The 23,705-nt window shown below is 41.9% G+C and overlaps 1 protein-coding gene across 13 annotated transcripts in view; it reads right to left on the bottom strand.

Annotated features, from left to right (window-relative positions):
• DLG2 (discs large MAGUK scaffold protein 2) overlaps positions 1 to 23,705 on the bottom strand; it is a 2,071,189-nt gene that overhangs the window by 219,498 nt on the left and 1,827,986 nt on the right. Inside the window, exon 1 of one of the 13 annotated variants that reach the window (XM_059930683.1) lies at positions 1,797 to 1,937. The exons of the other annotated variants lie outside the window; for them this stretch is intronic. Coding sequence (XP_059786666.1) covers positions 1,797 to 1,926 — 130 coding nt within the window. The 5' untranslated portion in view covers positions 1,927 to 1,937. Of the gene's footprint in view, positions 1 to 1,796; positions 1,938 to 23,705 lie in introns of those variants that run through there. 13 annotated transcript variants of the gene reach the window in all.

Here is a 23,705-nt window from a genome sequence, read left to right as displayed (position 1 = left end):
TGTGCACACACACCCCTTTGTGCGTCAGAATTCCCTCTTCTTATTAGCACACAAGTCAGACTGGATTAGGGTTCACACTTACAGCTTCATTTTACCTCAGCCACATCTTTAAAGGACTCATCTCCAAATACAGTCACATTCTGAGGTACTGGGACTTTAGGGCTTCAACATACAAATTTTGGGGAGGACACAATTCAGCCCATAACAACATGCAAGAGATTTACTAGGGGAAATATCTGTGAAAGATAAAAGGGAGCAAGGGAAGGTGGGATAGTTAGTCTGAGAACGGTGACACAGGACCCGACGCCTATGAAGGAGAGGGAGAAGACTAAGTAGACAGCATTTCAGCCTGCAGCCCAGTTTGAAAAGTTCAAGTTAGGCTGATGGTAATCCTTCAGCCAAAGCTGCCCATCAGAGGAGTCCCAAACACCGTGGCAATGAAGATGCATTAGTACTCCTGCCATGTGCAGTCAGTGATGTCAGACAATTACAGGTACATAAAGAATTCAGGTTGGGGATCAGTTCTTACTGGTTTCTTTGGGAAGTGTCCCCAGTCCACCCTGACTATTCTGCCACACTTAATTTTGTTCCTGGACCCACATGCCTAGCTCTCCAAGATGTTTATATACACCTTTTTCAGCTTCTGAATCTGGTTCATTCTCTCATGTTTTACTACACTCCTTTCCTTTCTGTCTTCTATGGCTCACTTATTTTTTTCAGAGGGACACCTGGTTCAACTTTTAATGAAACAATTATTTATTGAACTGAATTGATTATGGGCAAGAAACAGTAGCAGGTGCTGGATATTTACGCCATAATGGCCCACTATCTTGGGAGAAAACAAGCTTTCCCTTCTTATCCAGAATCAGAGCTACCTGCGCACCCTTTCATTTATGATATATAGGGCACGAACACATTTACCCAGAGGATTCTACATTCAAGTAATTTTACCACCATATCTGATATTAGTAGGAGCTGCAGAGAACCTTGCATCCCTAGCCGTTCAGGAAATATTATTACGCTTGAGTACCTATATAGGTACACAGGTAATAGTCTACCTATGTAGATATATAGGTAGTTACTATATATTAATTTCAAAAGAACTTCAAAAGAGCTAGCATAGTGAATTTAATATTTTTCAATAGAAAGGCCACATTAGCTGACCAGAAACCCAAAGGATACCATTCTTTACTCAGAAATCTAACAGATCCCTGAGGGCTGCCACTTGAAATTTCTCCTCACTTTTATGTGTTAGACTTCTTACTGGCTAGGGACCACAAAATGAAGTTCCTGTTGAATTCGTGAAGGCAAGAAATAAATGATGGGAAAAACAAATATCAATACCCAAAAGGGTTCTTTATTTCTGCATTTCCTCTACCACTGGCATGCCTTGGTCATTTACAAACCTAATCCGGGGCCAAGTTACGATCCTGATTTGAGAGAGACAGGTCTGGAGAGGTTAAGGCCTGGGCCAGCGGTTTATCATTAACCGGAAAGGGAACCCTGGTATTTCCCTTTCCACCAAATGACTTATTAACCGGCCATCTTTCTTGAACACACAGTTCATTTACAGTCTTGCTATGAAGCTGTGAAGCTGCTCTCCTACCGTGACTCGGGGGAGGGAAGCAAGAAGCACACACACAAAACGGCACCGTCAGTTAATTTTTCATGAATAACAGAAAAAGCACTGAACAATTTGAATCCCGGTTCCAGAGCTGTGGGTCACCAGGTCGAAAACTTGTAGCGGAGACAGTGGGTGGGGGAAGAGGAGTGGAAGGAAATGCCAGTAAAATTACCTTGACAGCACGGAAACTTGAAGACTTTCCTACCGACTAAAGCCCACCAACTCTTCTCAACAAACGAGCCATGGGAGGCGTGGGCTGAAGCGAACGGACTCTCCCGCGACGCCAGATCAGAAGCACCCATCCCCGTCACCTTCCAGGTCGAGTCTGGAAGCCCGCGCACCGCACCCCCGGAGGAAGTCCGCGCCGGAGCCGGAAGAGCGCGGAATCCCGCGAGAAGCTGGGCGTGGGGAGCGCGAGGAGAGACCGCGACCAACGAACGTGCTCTGGCACGGGTAGCGGAGCCGGCGAGGGACCTATCAAATCAGGGCTCAGACAGCCCAACTCTCCGTTCAAGTTCCCCAGTTGCCAGTCTTGGGACGGGTTCACACCTTCTCTAAAAAGCTAACTCTCACCACAGGCCTTCCGTTCCGAGTGCCCCCAGCAACCACCAGCGATTTAAAACAGAAGAACCTCACCTCTTTTTTCAACACGGAGGTAACAGGTTGCGAGAAGAAGCTAAGCAGTCTGACTGAGGTCATCCAATAAATGGTGGACTGAAGATGAGGCCAAAGCACCTGCTGCAGAGCCCCAGTATAATACTGCGTCTCAGTGCCTGTGAGCATCCAAACGGCTCCAAGACTGGAAAGCGGAAGTAGGAATCAGTTGCCTTTCACAGTTCCTGTTTCTATATCTGTCTCTGACCACTGCGAGTTCCTTGAGGGCAGAGATTGTGCCTGACTTATGCTTATCTCCAGTACCCAGCAGTGCATGAAATATAACAAGGCCCAATGCTTGTTGAGCCTAGTTGAGCCTGTTCCCCACAGTGGACTGCTGCTTCTTAAGAGCAGAAACCATTGTCTATTCATCTATATTTCCCAGCACCCAGCGCACGTTTGTTGACTCTAACAGAAAGGAATTAACTGGAAGGCAGAACACATTGTGGTTAAGAATATGTGTACTTTCTGTCAGATGGGCCTGGATTAGAGCCCCATCTTTGATACTTTATAGCTTACGATCTTGAACAAACTATGTAATAATCTCTCTAGGACAGTGCCCTCATCTGTAAAAAGGCATGATACTAAACTGCATTTTCATCACAGGGTTATTGTGACGATTACATGAGATGCATACAAAAACATTCATCAGTAGAGCCTGGCAAATGGCCAACATGCAATAAACATTAACTTATTATCATTACTATAAATTCTATACTGTTAGTGTTTACACTACATTTGGAGTTCCTAAACTATTAGATTCAAGGACCTTTGGAATATCCATTATGGCATATATGGGAAAAGTTCTACAACATAAAGAACCTAGTAGATGGACAATATCTGGCACATAGGTGGTGTTCAAGAAATATTTGTTGAATATTAAATAAAAGAGTGAGCCACATATGCTTTTGGCGAGAATCATCAACCCACACACTGAAAATGAGTAAATGCATTAAAGGTTGCTAACTAACTAATATCCGACAGGGAAAAAAATGTCAGTGTTCCAAGTTCTGACTATAAACATAGGAGGAACAGCTATATAACCTACAGAAGGTATGAAGCCATAAAACAAGGCCAAAAACTGGGGACTTATTCTCAAGACAATACGATCTCAAATTTCTTTTAATATTTGGCCTTGTATATCCCTCCAAATTAAATATCACGTGTAGTTTATGGTCAAAACTTGCTTACTTTGCAATATTTCCTGTCTTGTTTTTATTACAGAACTATATATATATTTTAAAGTACTGCTTAGTTAATTATAATTTGAGTTTAGATTCTGAAGACTTTGGGATCTATTTTAGAGACGTTATTTGATGCGATTTGGACCTCAGATTCTGCTGGAGAAATTAGATGATCGAAGGTCAGTGCCCAAGGTGGTATGGTGATAGTAGACACTCTCTCCAGGTCATGACAGAAAGACCCAGTTCGCATCCTGGCTCTTCCACATATTAGTTGAGTGACCTTGGACAAATTATTTCCTATCTCTGAGTCTGTTTTTCGCAATTTCTAATATGAGGTGGCTGTTGCCCATTTCCCTGACTTCACCTGATAATTTATTGGAAGGACATATGCAGAGTTCCTAGCGTGTGGCATGTATTCAATCACTGCCAGTTCCCTTCCAAGATTTTTAAAGGTAAGAGATGAGCATGACACCTGTGGTAGCTGCCAATAATATTCATTCTCTTAGGCCCCCCTGTCAATCTAGGGTATGCAATCTTTCATCAAGAAAGAGTCTTCCTGAGGCTTCCCTGGTGGCGCAGTGGTTAAGAATCCGCCTGCCAATGCAGGGGGCATGGGTTCGAGCCCTGGTCTGGGAAGATCCCACATGCCGCGGAGCAACTAAGCCCGTGCACCACAACTACTGAAGCCCGTGCACCTAGAGCCTGTGCTCCGCAACAAGAGAAGCCACCACACCGCAACGAAGAGTAGCCCCCACTAGCCGCAGCTAGAGAAAGCCTGCGCATGGCAACGAAGACCGAATGAAGCCAAAAATAAATTAATTAAAAAAAAAAAAAAAAAAAGAGAGTCTTCCTGGGCTTCCCTGGTGGCGCAGTGGTTGAGAATCTGCCTGCCAATGCAGGGGACACGGGTTCAAGCCCTGGTCTGGGAAGATCCCACATGCCGCAGAGCAACTAGGCCCGTGAGCCACAATTACTGAGCCTGCGCGTCTGGAGCCTCTGCTCCGCAACAAGAGAGGCCGCGATAATAAGAGGCCCGCGCACCGCGATGAAGAGTGGCCCGCACTTGCCGCAACTAGAGAAAGCCCTCGCACAGAAACGAAGACCCAACACAGCCATAAATAAATAAATAAATACATTTTTAAAAAATTTAAAAAAAAAGAGTCTTTCTGAGAGGAGGAAACCTTTTTCTCAAATCAGAAGTGCGTATGACCAAATTTTACAAAAAAAATTTTTTTTTTAACAAGATGGCTCATTAGGCAACAAACCACAGTGTAAAGTTCAGCTCAACCTCAGTGTGCTTTCTGGCTAGCTAATCTGGGCAGACTTTTAAATCATATTGGCTGGAAGATGAATATAGTGTTTCATTCGGCATCATTACAAATACCAGGCTGGTGCTGGTAATATTCTTTGGACTGCCCATGATGCTTGGTGGCTAAGCTGCAAGTCAAGAGTTTAATTTAGCTTTCTGAGCATCTGCAGGTTTTGTTTTCAACAGAGAACTTCAGGTTACATAACTGTCTTGGCTTCTGCTTCAGAAGGTGAACCTTGACTCTCTAAATTAACTGTCGATACAGATCTTCAGGAGCAGAGCTTGTTGTACCTGGAAGCAATTTCCCCCCAAATCACTTGGAAGGTAACAAGATGGCTCTTGACCTCTTTAGATGCTTGGCAGAAGAAGCAGGAGAAAGAACATTCTAAGCATAACAAGTAGTCATTAAAAGGAGAGATACAGCCTAGAAATCAGGCTAGGCTTTCTTTTTTCAAACTCTTTCTAACTTTACCCTGATGCTGTCCATACTCCACTGGACTGATCTGTTCCTTCTTACCAGTCACTGTTGTGGGTAGGCATTTTGCCAAGGGTTTTGGAGAAGGGTGTTAACCAAAGGGAAATGTAACATGATGAAAATGGGGCCCCTGGGAGCACATGGAAGCAAATGAGAGAGGAATACAAAGTGAATACACTGTTCTGTTTAACACACGAGAAATCAGGTTTGAATTAACACCTAACCCCAGCCCACAAGGTGCTTTCCATCTACTCAAGGGGACGATACACTTCATTGTGACATGCAAAGTGCTAAGATGAACAATTTTTAAGAACATAGAGGAGGAATATTGGAAGAAGGAGGTAATCAGAGACTAACAATAATATATAGTTCATATAATATGGGCCTATTTGCAGATATGGATGATATAATCAAAGCCTGAAGCTGGTACAAGGACGTTCATATAGTTAGTATAATTCAGGGCTTAGTCTTGTATCTAAATTTTCTGACTTCAAATCCTGTGTGTTTTCCCAGTAGTGACAGGAAGCCGAGGGCATGCGGAGTGGTTTCATATCAATATGCTACAGAAATGGAACTAAAATGTAAAGGGCTGGCAGGAGGAGGGTGGGGGAATTTGTTTTTAGTGAGTATATGAATTTCTATGTTAAAGACGAAAAAGTTCTAGAAATCTGTTGCACAACAATGTAAGTATACTTAACATTACTGAACCGTACATTTAAAAAATAGCTAAGGTGCTAAATTAATGTTATGTGTTTTCACCACAATAAAAAAACCCTAAAATGTAATATTATACTAATAAAGTGATATAATAACATAAGTACGCCAATAACTGTCATCGATAATATAATAAATATAACTGATATGTATAGAGCCCTAACTGCATGCCAGGAGCTGTGTTAAACATTTAACGTGGACTATCTCACTTATTTTAACAGCTCTTTTTGACAAATCCAAAGTTTAGATTAGGTAACATGCCTAAGGTCCCACACAACTAGAGCGTGAGCTGGCCTGACTGTAAAACCGTGGCCTCAACAGTCACCTCCCACACCAACTCTCCTTTACTGAACTGTGCAATCGAAGTATGCAATTCAAAATCAGATACACATTCCTTTTTGTCTTGTGCACACATGGAGAACTAGATAAAGATGACAACTCACCAAAGGTCAAAATGAAGTCACTGATAAACTGTCTAAAGGACAGGGTCTGTAGTTGCTGTGACCACTCTGGTTGGTAGAGGCTCTGCACTGCTGAGGGCTAGTCAGATAACCAGCCTCCCAGTGTTCCTTCTCATTTAGATAGCCCTGTTGCATCATTTGCTTCAGAAGGAGGTCTTCCCAGGTAACGAGATGACACTGTCTGTGACCTGACATCAAATGAGTCACTTCACTGTCATCATGTAGCAGGCACCTCAGTATAGATCAAGTTCACCCTGTGGGAGCCCTGAAAGTTTCCTGATGAATTTTCTATTTCTTCTGAAGTAATTATGTTTAACACCCCAGGCTGACTAATATCAGTGTGTGACCAAGTTAAGTACCGAGCTAGCCAGCTTTTGCAGTTGTGAAGGCAGAAAAACACAACTGGACAATGAGAAGAAGGTCACTGGACAAATACCACGTCTCAACTTCAGGCAGAGAGGGCAAACTATGAGCATGGGGTGTTTCCATTGCCGCCTTTGTACTTGGGTTTACAGGGAGCCTTGCTAATGAAAGTATGGTCCATGGGCAAGCAGTAGCGGCAGATCACCTGGGAGCTTGTTAGAAACAGAAAACTCAAGCCCCATCCCAGAGCTACAGAGTAGGAATCTGCATTTTGAAATGATCCCCTGGTGATTCATATGCACATTAATATTTCAGAAGCCCTGATATTAAAAACGTGCACATTCTTACTTTTAAGAATTTAGGGTTTACTAAATGTTTCATTGCAAACTAAATTACCACATAAAAAGGAAACAATAATTGAATATACTAGGCAAGATTATCATACTAGTTTCACAATGCTTTCACATGGTTTTTCTCCTTTAATCCTTTTAACAACCTTTATCTCCCCTATCTTCTTACAGCTAGAGATATGGTCCAAAGAAGGTAAAAAGATCGCATCTCTAGGGCAGGATTTGAACCTGGGACTCCGGCTCTAGATCCCCAAACTTTCCCTGTAAATCACACTACCTCACTCGATGAATTCAGAAGATCACTCAGAATGGTCAGAAAAAGTAGGACTTGAACTGATACTTGAAGAATGGGTGAGGTTTGCAGAAAAGAAGGATTTCCAGAGGAGAGAAACAGCAAGCACATGAGCACTTGGAAACTGGCATGAGAAAGGAGAAGGCTGTAGAAAATATTTAAATGTAGGGGTCATGTCCCCACAAGAGAAACAGGAAGAAAGAATGAAATGAGAGAAACCAGATCATGGAGGGCCTTAAAACTAGGCCAAAGGGTGTGGCTATTTGGTAACTCAACATAAGGAATGAATTTTCAGAAGATAAGTTATTCCAGTTTTATTCATTAGGCTTTTCTTGTAGGTTTTAGTATGCAATGGTAAATATACTTTAAAAATAGGAGATGGATAAATTCCAAGAAACACATTGGAGAACTCTACACTACTGCACATGGCAATTGCACCTTCTGTAATTCTGCACCTGCTTCATCAACTGTTGGCTATATCCCAAGAGACCTGACATCACTGTTTTCTGACAGGGGCACAGAGGATTTGCCAGAGCACATGAGAATGTGTGAAGATGAAGAGAGCATTGGCTAGGAACACAGATGTCTTTTTTTTTTTTTTTTAAAGATTTATTTATTGATTGATTGATTGCTATGTTGGGTCTTCGTTTCTGTGCTAGGGCTTTCTCTAGTTGTGGCAAGCGGGGGCCACTCTTCATCGCTGTGCGTGGGCCTCTCACTATCGTGGCCTCTCGTGTTTCGGAGCACAGGCTCCAGACGCGCAGGCTCAGTAGTTGTGGCTCACGGGCCCAGTTGCTCCGCGGCATGTGGGATCCTCCCAGACCAGGGCTCGAACCCATGTCCCCCGCATTAGCAGGCAGATTCTCAACCACTGCGCCACCAGGGAAGCCCAGATGTCTTTTAAGTAGGGCACTGCGTGGATGATTCATCTCTAGCATATCAAAAGAATGTGGAGTAAGTAATGTTGCCAGAGTGGACCTGAAAATATACTATTAGGTCAATGATGTGCAAGTGAGAATGTTTTTCTATGAAGGGTCACATATACAGAGCAAGTTGGTTCTTGAGCAATTTAACAAAACATAGATAGTTGCTGTTTAAATTAAGAACAGGAAACACAAAAGTTAACTGTATATACACTTAAAAAAAAGTAGTTTAATAAAATGTGAAGATTAAGAAGGAAAATTGAGAAAGAAGAGAAGGGACTAAAATGTAAGTAGATGCCGAGGAAATGGGGAGAAAAGATAAAGAAGGAATAAGAGGAGAAGATGGTACAATGGGAAGATGATTTATTGAAAGTTATTTAGGTTTTTAATATCCATTATCTACTATAATAATGTTCTAACTCCATGTGGTAGATATTATACCCATTTCACAGAAAAAGAAACTGATACTACTAGAGATTGAGTAATTTGCCCAAAATTACATTGATGGTAAGTGGTAGAACTGAAATTCAAACATTGAATCCACTTAACCCCTAGGAGGCACTGAAGCCAAACCATGTTACTGACTTCTCTAACATCTGTTTCCTCATCTGTAAAATGAGCTAGTACCTGTAAAGCTACTGGGTACAGTAAGCTCAACAGATAATAGCTATCAACCCTTTGAAAAGGATTAGTTAACAGACTACTGATAACTACAGTTCTAAAGCCTCCTTGCCTCCGGGTCCAAGTTTGAGAATCAAAAACTCTCTCGGGAATCCTAGATGTTTTGGCAAAGAATCCTCAAATCTACCAGGCACCAAATATTCCCTAGACTGAATCAACAATGTCTCCTACATATATGTCCTTCTAAATGTTAAATGTACATAGGTTACACTGTGACTAATTAAATATACATCAAGTTTAATTCCATGTATCATTGTATCAGTAAGTATTACCTCTATCAACAAATTCTGAAAACCACAAAGGGAGTCTTTGTATTCAAAAAGCCTGGGAAGAACCAGGAGTGTAATCCTTACAGTATTCCACACAGAGGAAGGTAGTGAAAGCAGCCAGTGAGACCTACACGTGACCTTTCTACCCCTTAGACTAAGGATCCTCACCTCTGTCTTCTTAATGATTGTCCTCCCTCCTATCCATTCTTTTCACAGTAGAGATAAGAGATTTTTTCCTAATGGCAATATTGATCTTGTCACTTTCCTACTTAAAACCATTTAACTGGCCCCACTGCCTTCAGACCAAAGATCAAACTCCAGTCAGGCATAAAGATCCTTGTATGATTTGAGCCCTCCTTAGCCATCCAGGCTCCACCAGACACTGGTCTAAACTCCAACCTATTGAACTGCTTTCACTTCCAAGGACAAGAGCTCCTTCTTGCTGTCCTACTTTTCTACTTCCTGTTCTTCCTCCTTTCCACTCTTCAGGGCTAATTTCTCAGAATTTCACATCCTGGCTTTGATATTTTTTTCTGCATGGAGGCTTCTCTGATCCTCTTGTGAAGATGCATTAAAGGTTCCTCCCTGGGCAGCCTATAAGACCCCCATAGCATTGCTTACATTGCATTGCAATTGCCCCGTAATTAGATTCTAAGCTCCACGAGGATGGAGAACATCTTTGATTTGTCCTCCAATGCTTAGTGCCATACATGGCACATAGCAAGCACTGAAAAAACATCTGCTGAATACATTTTAAAACTCCATGAAAAAAATCCTATTTTTCTGTGCTCAAAGCACAGTTTTTGGTTGTTGTTATTTGTTTTGGTTTTTTGCTTTTGTTAAATTTTAATTCCCTGTTGAAGAAAACTACGCATCAACAAATCTAGTCAGAGCCCCAAGCCACAGACAAGGAAGTGAAGAGAGCAGGGTCATTAAAAGTGACCTCAAAGAGTCAATAGCCCCGGCAGCAAGTTCTGGGCTCCTTGGCCGGGTCTCTTACCCTCACCTCCGGGCTTTCCCTACCTAACCAGTGGAATTAATTCTAGTTACTCAATTTTTCATTCCTGTAAGAACTTCAAGGTCCCTCAGTAAGCTTTGTATGGAGCAGGTGACAAAAATTAATTAATAGTTCAATGGGCATTGCTTTAAATGTACTATGATTTTAACATGGAATCTGTATAACACCTATCCCTAAGGGTATACAAACTTTCAAAACCCTTTCAATTTCTCTTCAAAATGCATTCCAAAAAGAATTAGGTTATGGCATGGATTATACCCATTTTGCAGATGGAAACCAGAAGACAGAGAGGTCAGGGATAACTTTCTTTTGAGCACATAACAGAAGGTTTTGAAAAAGGGATATTTTCTTTCTCTAATTCCACTTCTTCCCTTTCACCATCATACAGACTTCTCTCATACCATCTTTTTTTTTTATAATTTTTTTAAAAAATTTATTTTATTTACTTTATTTATTTACTTTTTTGGCTGCGTTGGGTCTTTGTTACTGTGCACAGGCTTTCTCTAGTAGGGGTGAGCAGGGGCTACTCTTCATTGTGGTGGGCAGGCTTCTTTCTCACTGCGGTGGCTTCTCTTGTTGCAGAGCACGGGCTCTAGGCGTGCCGGCTTCAGTTGTTGAGGCATGTGGGCTCAGTAGTTGTTGCTCACGGGCTCTAGAGTGCAGGCTCTGTAGTTGTGGCTCACGGGCTTGTTACGTGGCATGTGGGAATCTTCCTGGACCAGGAATCAAACCCGTGTCCCCTGCATTGGCAGGTGGATTCTTAACCACTGTGCCACCAGGGAAGTCCCTCTCATACCATCTTTAATGCTTTACTGTGTTTGGATTTTTGTTTGTTTGTTTGTTTTTGTTTGTTTGTTTTATAAATCTTTCTTCTTCTAAACTTTAAGCTCCTTGCAGGCAGACGCTAGGTGTTACTTTTCTTTTTGTCCCTAGCTTAGGTTCTAGACTTGTGCAGACATGCAAACAATGTTTGCTGAAATGTTTGTCCAACTCTTAAGAGTTCTCTGCTAACTGTGTTCTTAGGCTTCCTGTCAGGTAAGCAACTCTGTCTTTATCAAAGAAAAACCTTAGTTTCAAAAGAAACAAGTATTTCCTGATTTTTGGCTTTTCACTTTAACAATAGAGGACCTACTTAAGTATATTTTTCAAATACGTAACTCCTAGATATTAATGCAGATAGATGCAAATCTCTCTGGAGATTAATGGGTTACTGCCACACCTTAAAGGAGGCTGCTAGAGAGAGAGGAGCAGCTGAAGGTTTTGTAGGGACTTAGTCACAGGGTTCAATGGTAACAGTCGGGAATGAGTAGAGAAGAAAAACAAAAATAAAAACAAAAGCAACCATTCAATTAGTCCAGATGGAGAAAAACAGCCCATAAGCTAATTGATTATAGCTATCATGACAGCTGATTACAGTGTCTGCCTGTAAAAACACAGGGCCAAAAAAAAAAAAAAAAAAATGCACAGCTCCATTTGGCTGCCTTTCATTGGTTCAATGGTAAAATTCCCTCCAAATAGATGATGCAGTGCAATCCAGCCCTTCTTGAGTAATAAAGTGAACCCAGTGATGTTTTATGGTGGGAGGTCTGGTCAGCTGAGCAGCCTTGCCGACTGTGGCTTGGATTGTCTTGGGAGCTAAGTGCTACATCAGTCACACTTCTGTGCATAAAGGCAGACCTCTGGGATACCTCTTTTCTGTGCTGAAGTGACTTACAAGCGATGACACTATTAGGGCTAAAGATCCACTGTCAGGCAAACCATCTGCATCTAGGTGTTTCCTTAGGATTGAAGATGATTTGCCCTCAAGCCTGCTCTCCACTCCCCCTGGTGGCCCGTGACTGTTGGTGGCCCATTCTGCTCAAGCAATTACAAAGACAAATGTAGCACATGCCCTTGGGAGGAAAGATAGATCATAAACAGCAAGTTACAATGCAGTAAGCTGAATTCTTTGATGGTGCTCTTGGGGCCCAAAGGAAGCACACACTTTTGCTGTTGGGCAATTGGGGATAGAGAAGACTTCTCAGAGCAGGTCTAGAACTGGGCTTCTAAAGTCAGTAAGAGTTTTTCAGACATATGTAAAATACATAGCACTGGATCTAACAAAGATTAAATTTTCAAATAAAGAAATATTTTGTTATTTATGAAAGTAATACTATTACTATTAATTGGGAGGCAGAGTGTTTTGGCAGGGAAACAACATGCATGAAGGCATTAAGAAACATCCCGTGCTGGATAGGGACTTCCCTGGTGGCACAGTGGTTAAGAATCCACCTGCCAATGCAGGGGATATGGGTTCGAGCCCTGGTCCGGGAAGATCCCACATGCCGCGGAGCAACTAAGCCCGTGCGCCACAACTACTGAGCCCGCGTGCCACACCTACTGAAGCCTGCGCACCTAGAGCCCATGCTCTGCAACAAGAGAAACCACCATGGTGAGAAGCCCGCACACTGCAATGAAGAGTAGCTCCTGCTCACCTCAACTAGAGAAAAGCCCGCACACAGCAATGAACACCCAACGCAGCCAAAAATAAATAAATAGAAATAAATAAATAAAATAAATAAATTTTTAAAAATTAAAAAAAAAAAAAAAAAAGAAACATCCCATGCTGGAAACAAGGAACAGTTCTTTGTGGCTAAAAGAGGAGGGGAGTGACAATGGAATTCTCGGTTTAGCAAGATGACTTTGTTGGCAGAGTGGAGAGTGGATTGATAGGTTAAGAGAGAGAGATGGAGTCAAGGAGACCAATTAGGCAGCTGCTACAACAAGTTCAGTCAAGATGAATGGAACTACCCTCTGAGGGGACAATACGAGGAAACGTTGCCCCGGGGTAAGAAGAATCAGCAGCAACCAGGTTCTAACACAATGCAAGGCCAGCTTGTGCCTCCCGGGCCAGGCCAGTCTCTGGGCAAGTGAAGGTCACATTCACATCCAGACACCTGCAGCCAGGGCTGGTTTTGTTCTTAGTCTCTGGCACCTACAGATGCTAGAGCAGCAGTTCTCAGCTCTGCCTGCACCTCACCTGGGAACCACTTTTATAATGTAGGTGCCTCAGCTCCACTCCAGACCTACTGAATCAATCCCTGGGCAGATCTCCACTTATTAAGTGCCCCACACAGCCAGAACTGAGAACCACGGCTCAGCAGTCAGACACAACAGTGACTTTTACTCAGTGCCTTTCTCAAAAAGTCTCCATGAGTGTGTGCCTGGCTGTGGGCACCCATGGTAACTGGATGGGGATGCCCCTGCACCAAGCTGATCATTCTAGGGAAGGCGGCGCTGTCAGCAGAGGAGCAGGCGAGGCCCTACCACTATGTGACTTGAGTGTCTCGCTCTTGAAAGCTTCGAAAATGCCTCTGAACACACCCAAACGAGGGGTTCCAAAAGAATTTAGGGGGCTGACTCCACAAAGGCAGAATAGAATATAGATTCTCAGTTTACCCAGTGACCATCAATAATGATGCAGGAGAAAACAAAGATCTTAGCCTTGGTCCCCCATGATCGGGCTGGGTCACTTCCATAAGTTTCACCTGTATGGTACACTCTGACTCTGCAACCAGAACTCTGCACACTGGGGACAAGACAATCATAGTGAAAAGAATGACATCCATCTGAATTATGTCTCAGTAACTAAAATCGTTTCAGTTTCCCAAGCACTTAATCTACAGAAGATACTACGCTAAATACATTGCATTCCTTATCCTGTTCAAGACTCTCCAAAACCCTAGGAGAGAATTCTTAGATTCAAACCCCTAGGAGATAATTCTTAGATTCTACAGATGGAGAAATGAGATTCTGAGAGCCCAAGTAACTTGGGAAAGCTTACCGAGCTAGGAAGTGACAGATCCAACCCTGAACCCAGATCAGATCAAACCCGTCTGGTAAACACCACTCTTACTGCTTACATGTCTCCAGGATTCGTAGCCCATTTTGGAATGTAAACTCCTTGAGACCAAAGGCTAAGTAAAATTTAGGATTATCTTTGAGTCTCTCCCTTAGACCTTCTCTACTTTTTTTTTTGAATTACTGGATTTTTTGAGAGAATCAGGTCAGGGAAATTCTGTCAATATAAGGACCCTCTCTCCTGCTGCCCACTGGGTCTGAACATCCTTAGTGGAGGCAGCGTTCAAGAGGCTACCTCTGCCAAGTGCCGATCCTGTTCTCTCAGGGGAGAAAACAAACTACACTGGGAGCCTGAGAGTCCTTTCTGCATTTGGTGTATAAATCTATTGAGCATATTAGTTACTCTTAGAAGTGAAGCTGGACACTCAGGGAGAATTTTGCTAAGAAAGGAGTAGCCGGGCCTTTAGCACATGAGACTCAGAGTTCAGTGACTTGTTCAAAGCCAGCTTTTAGTAGACATGCTTTTACCTACTATTTTGGATGTTTTGTTATGTCCAGGAAGGAAGAGAAGGGGAATAGTTATGGGCAAGGCTATAAGGACACTGAGACTGCAAAACTGAGATCAGTGTGAATGCATGAGTTCATTCATTCAACAGATATTTATGATTGAGCAACTAACTGTGGGCAGTTTTTTATTTGTGTGGTTCCAACATGCATGAATTTCCACTGCTACGGTTTAATTAAGGAACACCAGTTCCCTGACAACACGATTCAAATTTCGGTTACCACAATATATTAACTGTGAGTGAGTGAGTAAATCATAAACTTGCTATTAGCTATTTGCTCCACAAATCACTGCATAGTAACAGATGCACATCATGATCAGCATCTCATCACGTCACTTCTTTCAAAGTCTGCTGGGAATGGGTCACTGCAGACCTGTTGTTCAGTTCACACACAGACAGCAAAGCATGTAGTTGTTTTGCCTCATCTCCTAGTGGTAAGCCCACATGCCATTTTACAGAAATGGATAATCCAAAGAAGGAATTTGCCAACGACGATGAAAGTGCAGCATAGAAACAAAAACTGACAATGCTGTAAGTGAAATTCAAATGGAACAGTGGAATTTTAGAAGACATAACTGATCGTGGGAATGCTGACACTGTCACCCTTTGAGAAAGACCAGATATGCAGCCAGGGGAACTTACTAAAGGCAAACTTAGGAACATAAATGAAGAAAGGGGTTGGGATGAAAAGGATGAAGATGTCCCAGAGGAAATGACACTGGCAAAAAAGGTGCACATTAAAAGAATTCTGAAATATTTCATAACATTGAAAGGGATAAAAGGTTGGAAGCTGATCCAGACCTAGAAAGGAGTGCGACAATTCACTAAGGCATAGGAAAGCTCAATCTTAGACAATGGTATATTTTCCCCACTGATTATTCAGATGTCATCTTTATGACCAATCCCTATGATGCAAAAGCAAGGACTGCTTGTATTAAGTGCCAGGCATCAGAAAAAACAGTCCCTGAGGAGCTTCAAGATGGTGGAAGAGTAAGACGTGGAGATCACCTTCCTCCCCACAAATACATCAGAAATACATCTACATGTGCAACAACTCCTACAGAAGGCCTACTGAACGCTGACAGAAGACCTCAGACCTCCCAAAAGGCAAGAAACTCCCCACGTACCTGGGTAGGGCAAAAGGAAAAAGGAAAAACAGAGACAAAAGAATAGGGATGGGACCTGCACCAGTGGGAGGGAGCTGTGAAGGAGGAAAGGTTTCCACACACTAGGAAGCCCCTTCACTGGTGGAAACAGGGGGGGTGGGTGGGGGGGAAGCTTCCGAGCCACGGAGGAGAGCGCAGCAACAGGGGTGCGGAGGGCAAAGTGGAGAGATTCCCGCAGAGGCTCAGTGCCAACCAGCACTCACCAGCCCAAGAGGCTTGTCTGCTCACCCACCGGGGGGGGCGGGGGCTGGGAGCTGAGGCTCCGACTTTGGTCAGATCGCAGGGAAAGGACTGGGGGTGGCTGTGTGAACACAGCCTGAAGGGGGCTAGTGCGCCACAGCTAGCAGGGAGGGAGTCCGGGAAAAAAGTCTGGAACTGCCGAAGAGACAAGAGACCATTGTTTCCTGGTGCGCGAGGAGAGGGGATTCAGAGCGCCGCCTAAACGAGCTCCGGAGACGGGCGCGAGCCACGGCTATCAGCGCGGACCCCAGAGACAGGCATGAAACGCTAAGGCTGCTGCTGCAGCCACCAAGGAGCCTGTGAGCAAGCACAGGTCACTATCCACACCTCCCCTCCCAGGAGCCTGTGCAGTCCGCCACTGCCAGGGTCCCGTGATCCAGGGACAACTTCCCTGGGAAAACGCACGGCGCGCATCGGGCTGGTGCAACGTCACGCCGGCCTCTGCCGCCGCAGGCCACCCGCCTCCCCGCATCCGTACCCCTCCCTCCCCCCGGCCTGAGTGAGCCAGAGCCCCTGAATCAGCTGCTCCTTTAACCCCGTCCTGTCTGAGCGAAGAACAAATTCCCTCAGGCGACCTACACGCAGAGGCGGGGCCAAATCCAAAGCTGAACCCCGGGAGCTGTGTGAACAAAGAAGAGAAAGGGAAATTTCTCCCAGCAGCCTCAGGAGCACCGGATTAAAGCTCCATAATCAACTTGATGTACCTACATCTGTGGAATACCTGAATACACAACGAATCATCCCAAATTGAGGAGGTGGACTGTGGGAGCAACGATATATATGTATTTTTTCCTTTTTTCTCTTTTTGTGAGTGTGTATCTGTATGCTTCTGTGTGTGATTTTCTCTGTACAGCTTTGCTTTTACCATTTGTCCTAGGGTTCTGTCTGTCCGTTATTTTTTTCTTTTTTTAGTATAGTTTTCAGCTCTTGTTATCATTGATGGATTTGATTTTAGGTTTGGCTGCTCTCTACTTTCTTTCTTATTACTTTTTAAAAATTCTTTTTTAATAATTCTTTTTTATTTTAATAACTTTATTTTATTTTATTTTATTTTATCTTCTTCTTTCTTTCTTTCTTTTTTTCCCTCCCTTTTATGCTGAGCCGTGTGGATGACAGGCTCTTGGTGTTCCAGCCAGGCGTCAGGACTGTGCCTCTGAGGTGGAAGAGCCAAGTTCAGGACACTGGTCCACAAGAGACCTCCCAGCTCCACGTAATATCAAAGGGCGAAAATCTCCCAGAGATTGCCATCTCAACGCCAAGACCCAGCTCCACTTGATGACCAGCAAGCTACAGTGCTGGACACCCTATACCAAACAACTAGCAAGACAGTAACATAACCTCACCCATTAGCAGAGAGGCTGCCTAAAATCATAATAAGGCCACAGACACCCCAAAACACACCACCAGACACAGACCTGCCCACAAAAAAGACAAGATCCAGCCTCATCCACCAGAACACAGGCACTAGTCCACTCCACCAGGAAGCCTACACAACCCACTGAACCAACCATAGCCACTGGGGACAGACACCAAAAACAACGGGAACTATGAACCTGCAGCCCGCGAAAAGGAGACCCCAAACACAGTAAGTTAAGCAAAATGAGAAGACAGAAAAACACACAGCAGATGAAGGAGCAAAGCAAAAACCCACCAGACCTAACAAATGAAGACAAAATAGGCAGTGTACCTGAAAAAGAATTCAGAATAATGATAGTAAAGATGATCCAAAATCTTGGAAATAGAATGGAGAAAATACAAGAAACGTTTAACAAGGACCTAGAAGTAAAGAGCAAACAAACAGTGATGAACAACACAATAAATGAAATTAAAAATTCTCTAGAAGGGATCAATAGCAGAATAACTGAGGCAGAAGAATGGATAAGTGACCTGGAAGATAAGATAGTGGAAAAAACTACTGCAGAGCAGAATAAAGAAAAAAGAATGAAAAGAATTGAGGACAGTCTCAGAGACCTCTGGGACAACATTAAACACACCAACATTCGAATTATTGGGGTCTCAGAGAAGAAGAGAAAAAGAAAGGGACTGAGAAAATATTTGAAGAGATTATAGTTGAAAACTTCCTTAATATGGGAAAGGAAATAGTTAGTCAAGTCCAGGAAGCACAGAGAGTCCCAAACAGGATAAATCCAAGGAGAAACACCCCAAGACACACATTAATCAAACTATCAAAAATTAAATACAAAGAAAAAATACTAAAAGCAGCAAGGGAAAAACAACAAATAACATACATGGGAAGCCCCATAAGGTTAACAGCTGATCTTTCAGCAGAAACTCTGCAAGCCAGAAGGGAGTGGCAGGACATATTTAAAGTGATGAAGGAGAAAAACCTACAACCAAGATTACTCTACCAGCAAGGATCTCATTAAGATTTGACAGAGAAATTAAAACCTTTACAGACAAGCAAAAGCTAAGAGAATTCAGCACCACCAAACCAGCTTTACAACAAATGCGAAAGGAACTTCTCTAGGCAGGAAACACAAGACAAGGAAAAGACCTACAATAACAAACCCAAAACAATTAAGAAAATGGTAATAGGAACATACATATTGATAATTACCTTGAATGTAAATGGATTAAATGCTCCAACCAAAAGACATAGACTGGTTGAATGGATACAAAAACAAGACCCATATATATGCTGTCTACAAGAGACCCACTTCAGATCTAGGGACACATACAGACTGAAAGTGAGGGGATGGAAAAAGTTATTCCATGCAAATGGAAATCAAAAGAAAGCTGGAGTAGCAATTCTCATATCAGACAAAATAGACTTTAAAATAAAGACTATTACAAGGACACTACATAATGATCAAGGGATCAATCCAAGAAGAAGATATAACAATTGTAAATATTTATGCACCCAACATAGGAGCACCTCAATACCTAAGGCAAATACTAACAGCCATAAAAGGGGAAATCGACAGTAACACAATCATGCTAGGGAACTTTAACACCCCCCTTTCATCAATGGGCAGATCAACCAAAATGAAAATAAATAAGGAAACACAAGCTTTAAATGATACATTAAGCAAGATGGACTTAATTGATATTTATAGGACATTCCATCCAAAAACAACAGAATACACATTCTTCTCAAGTGCTCATGGAACATTCTCCAGGATAGATCATATCTTGGGTCACAAAATAAGCCTTGGTAAATTTAAGAAAATTGAAATCGTATCAAGTATCATTTCCAACCAAAACGCTATGAGACTAGATATCAGTTATGGGAAAAAATCTGTAAAAAATAAAAACACATGGAGGCGAAACAATATACTACTTAATAACCAAGAGATCACTGAAGAAATCAAAGAGGAAATCAAAAAATACCTAGAAACAAAGGACAATGAAAACACGACGACCCAAAACCTATGGGATTCAGCAAAAGCAGTTCTAAGAGGGAAGTTTATAGCAATACAGTCCTACCTTAAGAAACAAGAAACATGTCAAATAAACAACCTAACCTTACAACTAAAGCAATTAGAGAAAGAAGAACAAAAATACCCCAAAGTTAGCAGAAGGAAAGGAATCATAAAGATCAGATCAGAAATCAATGAAAAAGAAATGAAGGAAACAATAGCAAAGATCAATAAAACTAAAAGATGGTTCTTTGAGAAGATAACAAATTTGATAAACCATTAGCCAGACTCATCAAGAAAAAAAGGGAGAAGACTCAAATCAATAGAATTAGAAATGAAAAAGGAGCAGTAACAACTGACACTGCAGAAATACAAAGCATCATGAGAGATTACTACAAGCAACTCTATGCCAATAAAATGGACAACCTGGAAGAAATGGACAAATTCTTAGAAATGCACAACCTTCTGAGAATGAACCAGGAAGAAATAGAAAATATGAACAGACCAATCACAAGCACTGAAATTGAAACTGTGATTAAAAATCTTCCAACAAACAAAAGCCCAGGACCAGATGGCTTCACAGATGAATTCTATCAAACATTTAGAGAAGAGCTAACACCTATCCTTCTCAAACTCTTCCAAAATATAGCAGAGGGAGGAACACACCCCAACTCATTCTACGAGGCCACCATCACCCGGATACCAAAACCAGACAAAGATGTCACAAAGAAAGAAAACTACAGGCCAATATCACTGATGAACATAGATGCAAAAATCCTCAACAAAATACTAGCAAACAGAATCCAACAGCACATTAAAAGGATCATACACCATGATCAAGTGGGGTTTATCCCAGGAAAGCAAGGATTCTTCAATATACGCAAATCAATCAATGTGATACACCGTATTAACAAATTGAAGGAGAAAAACCATATGATCATCTCAATAGATGCAGAGAAAGCTTTAGACAAAATTCAACACCCATTTATGATAAAAATCCTCCAGAAAGTAGGCATAAAGGGAACTTTCCTCAACATAATAAAGGCTATATATGACAAACCCACAGTCAACATCATCCTCAGTGGTGAAAAACTGAAACCATTTCCACTAAGATCAGGAAGAAGACAAGGTTGCCCACTCTCACCACTATTATTCAACATAGTTTTGGAATTTTTAGCCACAGCAATCAGAGAAGAAAAAGAAATAAAAGGAATCCAAATCAGAAAAGAAGAAGTAAAGCTGTCACTGTTTGCAGATGACATGATACTATACATAGAGAATCCTAAAGATGCTACCAGAAAACTACTAGAGCTAATCAATGATTCTGGTAAAGTAGCTTGATACAAAATGAATGCACAGAAATCTCTTACATTCCTATACACTAATGATGAAAAATCTGAAAGTGAAATTAAGAAAACACTCCCATTTACCATTGCAACAAAAAGAATAAAATATGTAGGAATAAACCTACCTAAGGAGATAAAAGACCTGTATGCAGAAAATTATAAGACACTAATGAAAGAAATTAAGGATGATACAAATAGGTGGAGAGATATACTATGTTCTTGGATTGGAAGAATCAATATTGTGAAAATGACTATACTACCCAAAGCAATCTACAGATTCAATGCAATCTCTATCAAACTACCACCGGCACTTTTCACAGAAATAGAACAAAAAATTTCACAATTTGTATGAAAACACAAAAGACCCCGAATAGCCAAAGCAATCTTGAGAAAGAAAAACGGAGCTGGAGGAATCAGGCTCCATGACTTCAGACTATACTACAAAGCTACAATAATCAAGACAGTATGGTACTGGCACAAAAACAGAAATATCGATCAATGGAACAGGATAGAAAGCCCAGAGATAAACCCATGCGCATATGGTCACCTTATCTTTGATAAAGGAGGCAAGAATATACAGTGCAGAAAAGACAGTCTCTTCAATAAGTGGTGCTGGGAAAACTGGACAGCTACATGTAAAAGAATGAAATTAGAACACTCCCTAACATCATACAGAAAAATAAACTCAAAATGGATTAAAGACCAAAATGTAAGTCCAGACACTATAAAACTCTTGGAGGAAAACATAGGCAGAACACTCTATGACATAAATCACAGCAAGATCCATTTTGACCTACCTCCTAGAGAAATGGAAATAAAAACAAAAATAAACAAATGGGACCTAATGAAACTTAAAAGGTTTTGCACAGCAAAGGAAACCATAAACAAGACGAAAAGACAACCCTCAGAATGGGAGAAAATATTTGCAAATGAAGCAACTGACAGAGGATTAATCTCCAAAATTTATTAGCAGTTCATGCAGCTCAATATCAAAAAACCAAACACCCCAATCCAAAAATGGGCAGAAGACCTAAATAGACATTTCTCCAAAGAACATATACAGATTGCCAAGAAACACATGAAAGAATGCTCAACATCATTAATCATTAGAGAAATGCAAATCAATACTACAATGAGATATCATCTCACACCGGTCAGAATGGCCATCATCAAAAAATCTACAAACAATAAATGCTGGAGAGGGTGTGGAGAAAAGGGAACCCTCTTGCACTGTTGGTGGGAATGTAAATTGATACAGCCACTATGGAGAACAGTATGGAGTTTCCTTAAAAAACTAAACATAGAGCTACCATACGACCCAGCAATCCCACTACTGGGCACATACCCTGAGAAAACCATAATTCAAAAAGCGTCACGTACCACAGTGTTCATTGCAGCTCTATTTACAATAGCCAGGACATGGAAGCAACCTAAGTGTCCATTGACAGATGAATGGGTAAAGAAAATGTGGCACATATATACAATGGAATATCACTCAGCCATAAAAAGAAACTAAATTGAGTTATTTGTAGTGAGGTGGATGGACCTAGAGTCTGTCATACAGAGTGAAGTAAGTCAGAAAGAGAAAAACAAATACCGTATGCTAACACATATATATGGAATCTTAAAAAAAAAAAAAAATGGTCTTGAAGAACCTAGGGGCAAGATGGGAATAAAGACACAGACCTACTAGAGAATGGACTTGAGGATACGGGGAGGGGGAAGGGTAAGCTGTGACAAAGTGAGAGAGTGGCATGAACATATATACACTACCAAACATAAAATAGATAGCTAGTGGGAAGCAGCTGCATAGCACAGGGAGATCAGCTCTGTGCTTTGTGACCACCTAGAGGGGTGGGATAGGCAGGGTGGGAGGGAGGGAGATGCAAGAGGGAAGAGATATGGGGATATATGTATATGTATAACTGATTCACTTTGTTATAAAGCAGAAACAAACACACCATTGTAAAGCAATTATACTCTAATGAAGATGTTAAAAAAAAAACACCATAACATAATAGACAGGAATAAAAAGAAACAAACGAAAAAACACAGTCCCTGCCCTCTTGGTGGTCTTACCGCAAACAAATTAATTCTATAAATCTGTGATCAATTGTTCTGTTTAATGGGGGTGTTAGGTTAGCTCAGAATACCCATAAGGGATTTAGAGAGGAATCGTGGGAAGCTAATTAGTAGGGGCTTGGCTATGGAGAGAATAAAATAGCAAAGGAAATGTTGGGAGGGGGTCCTCCCAGTCTGAGGAGAATGCAAATCCCCCAGCCCAGCAAGTCTACTTCCTGCCCCACAGGCCCAGTGAGGAGTGACTCTGGGCTGGTTTTTAAACTGGCTGCCAACAGTTCAACTGGTAATGTCAGACACATATTAACTGACATCAGAATACAGAGATACAGGTTAAGGTTCCTTCTCAAAATAATCTAGAAACTGAAAATGCTACCAAGTGCCACTCTCAGCCAACTTGTGTGAATAAAGTTTCTTAAAACCAGTACAAAGTGTTTGGATGCAGATCTCCAAAGCTATGGACATGCAAAGTAGCATCTGGGGCTGCGAAAATATGCTCTTCAGGAAATCAAGTCACGGGAGTATATGAAATGACACATCTGGTTTTAGGCAGTGGCTATGATTTTTAAGTCCACAATGTATATTATGTTGGGTTGTTTTGTCCATCATAAAATGTTTGAACTTTCAACTTATGGCTGCTACCAAGGAAGATTAGGGCTATGTGATAGGCACGTGGACGCACCCAGGAACACAGCTGGGAAGAGATGGACGGCTCCCTGGGATTCATCTCGTCCAACCTCTGCAGTTAAAATTTTTAAAATGGGGTGAATT

Source organism: Balaenoptera ricei, chromosome 8 (assembly GCF_028023285.1).
Source record: "Balaenoptera ricei isolate mBalRic1 chromosome 8, mBalRic1.hap2, whole genome shotgun sequence".
Lineage (NCBI taxonomy): Eukaryota > Metazoa > Chordata > Mammalia > Artiodactyla > Balaenopteridae > Balaenoptera > Balaenoptera ricei.
This window is presented reverse-complemented; position numbering and strand designations above follow the sequence as displayed.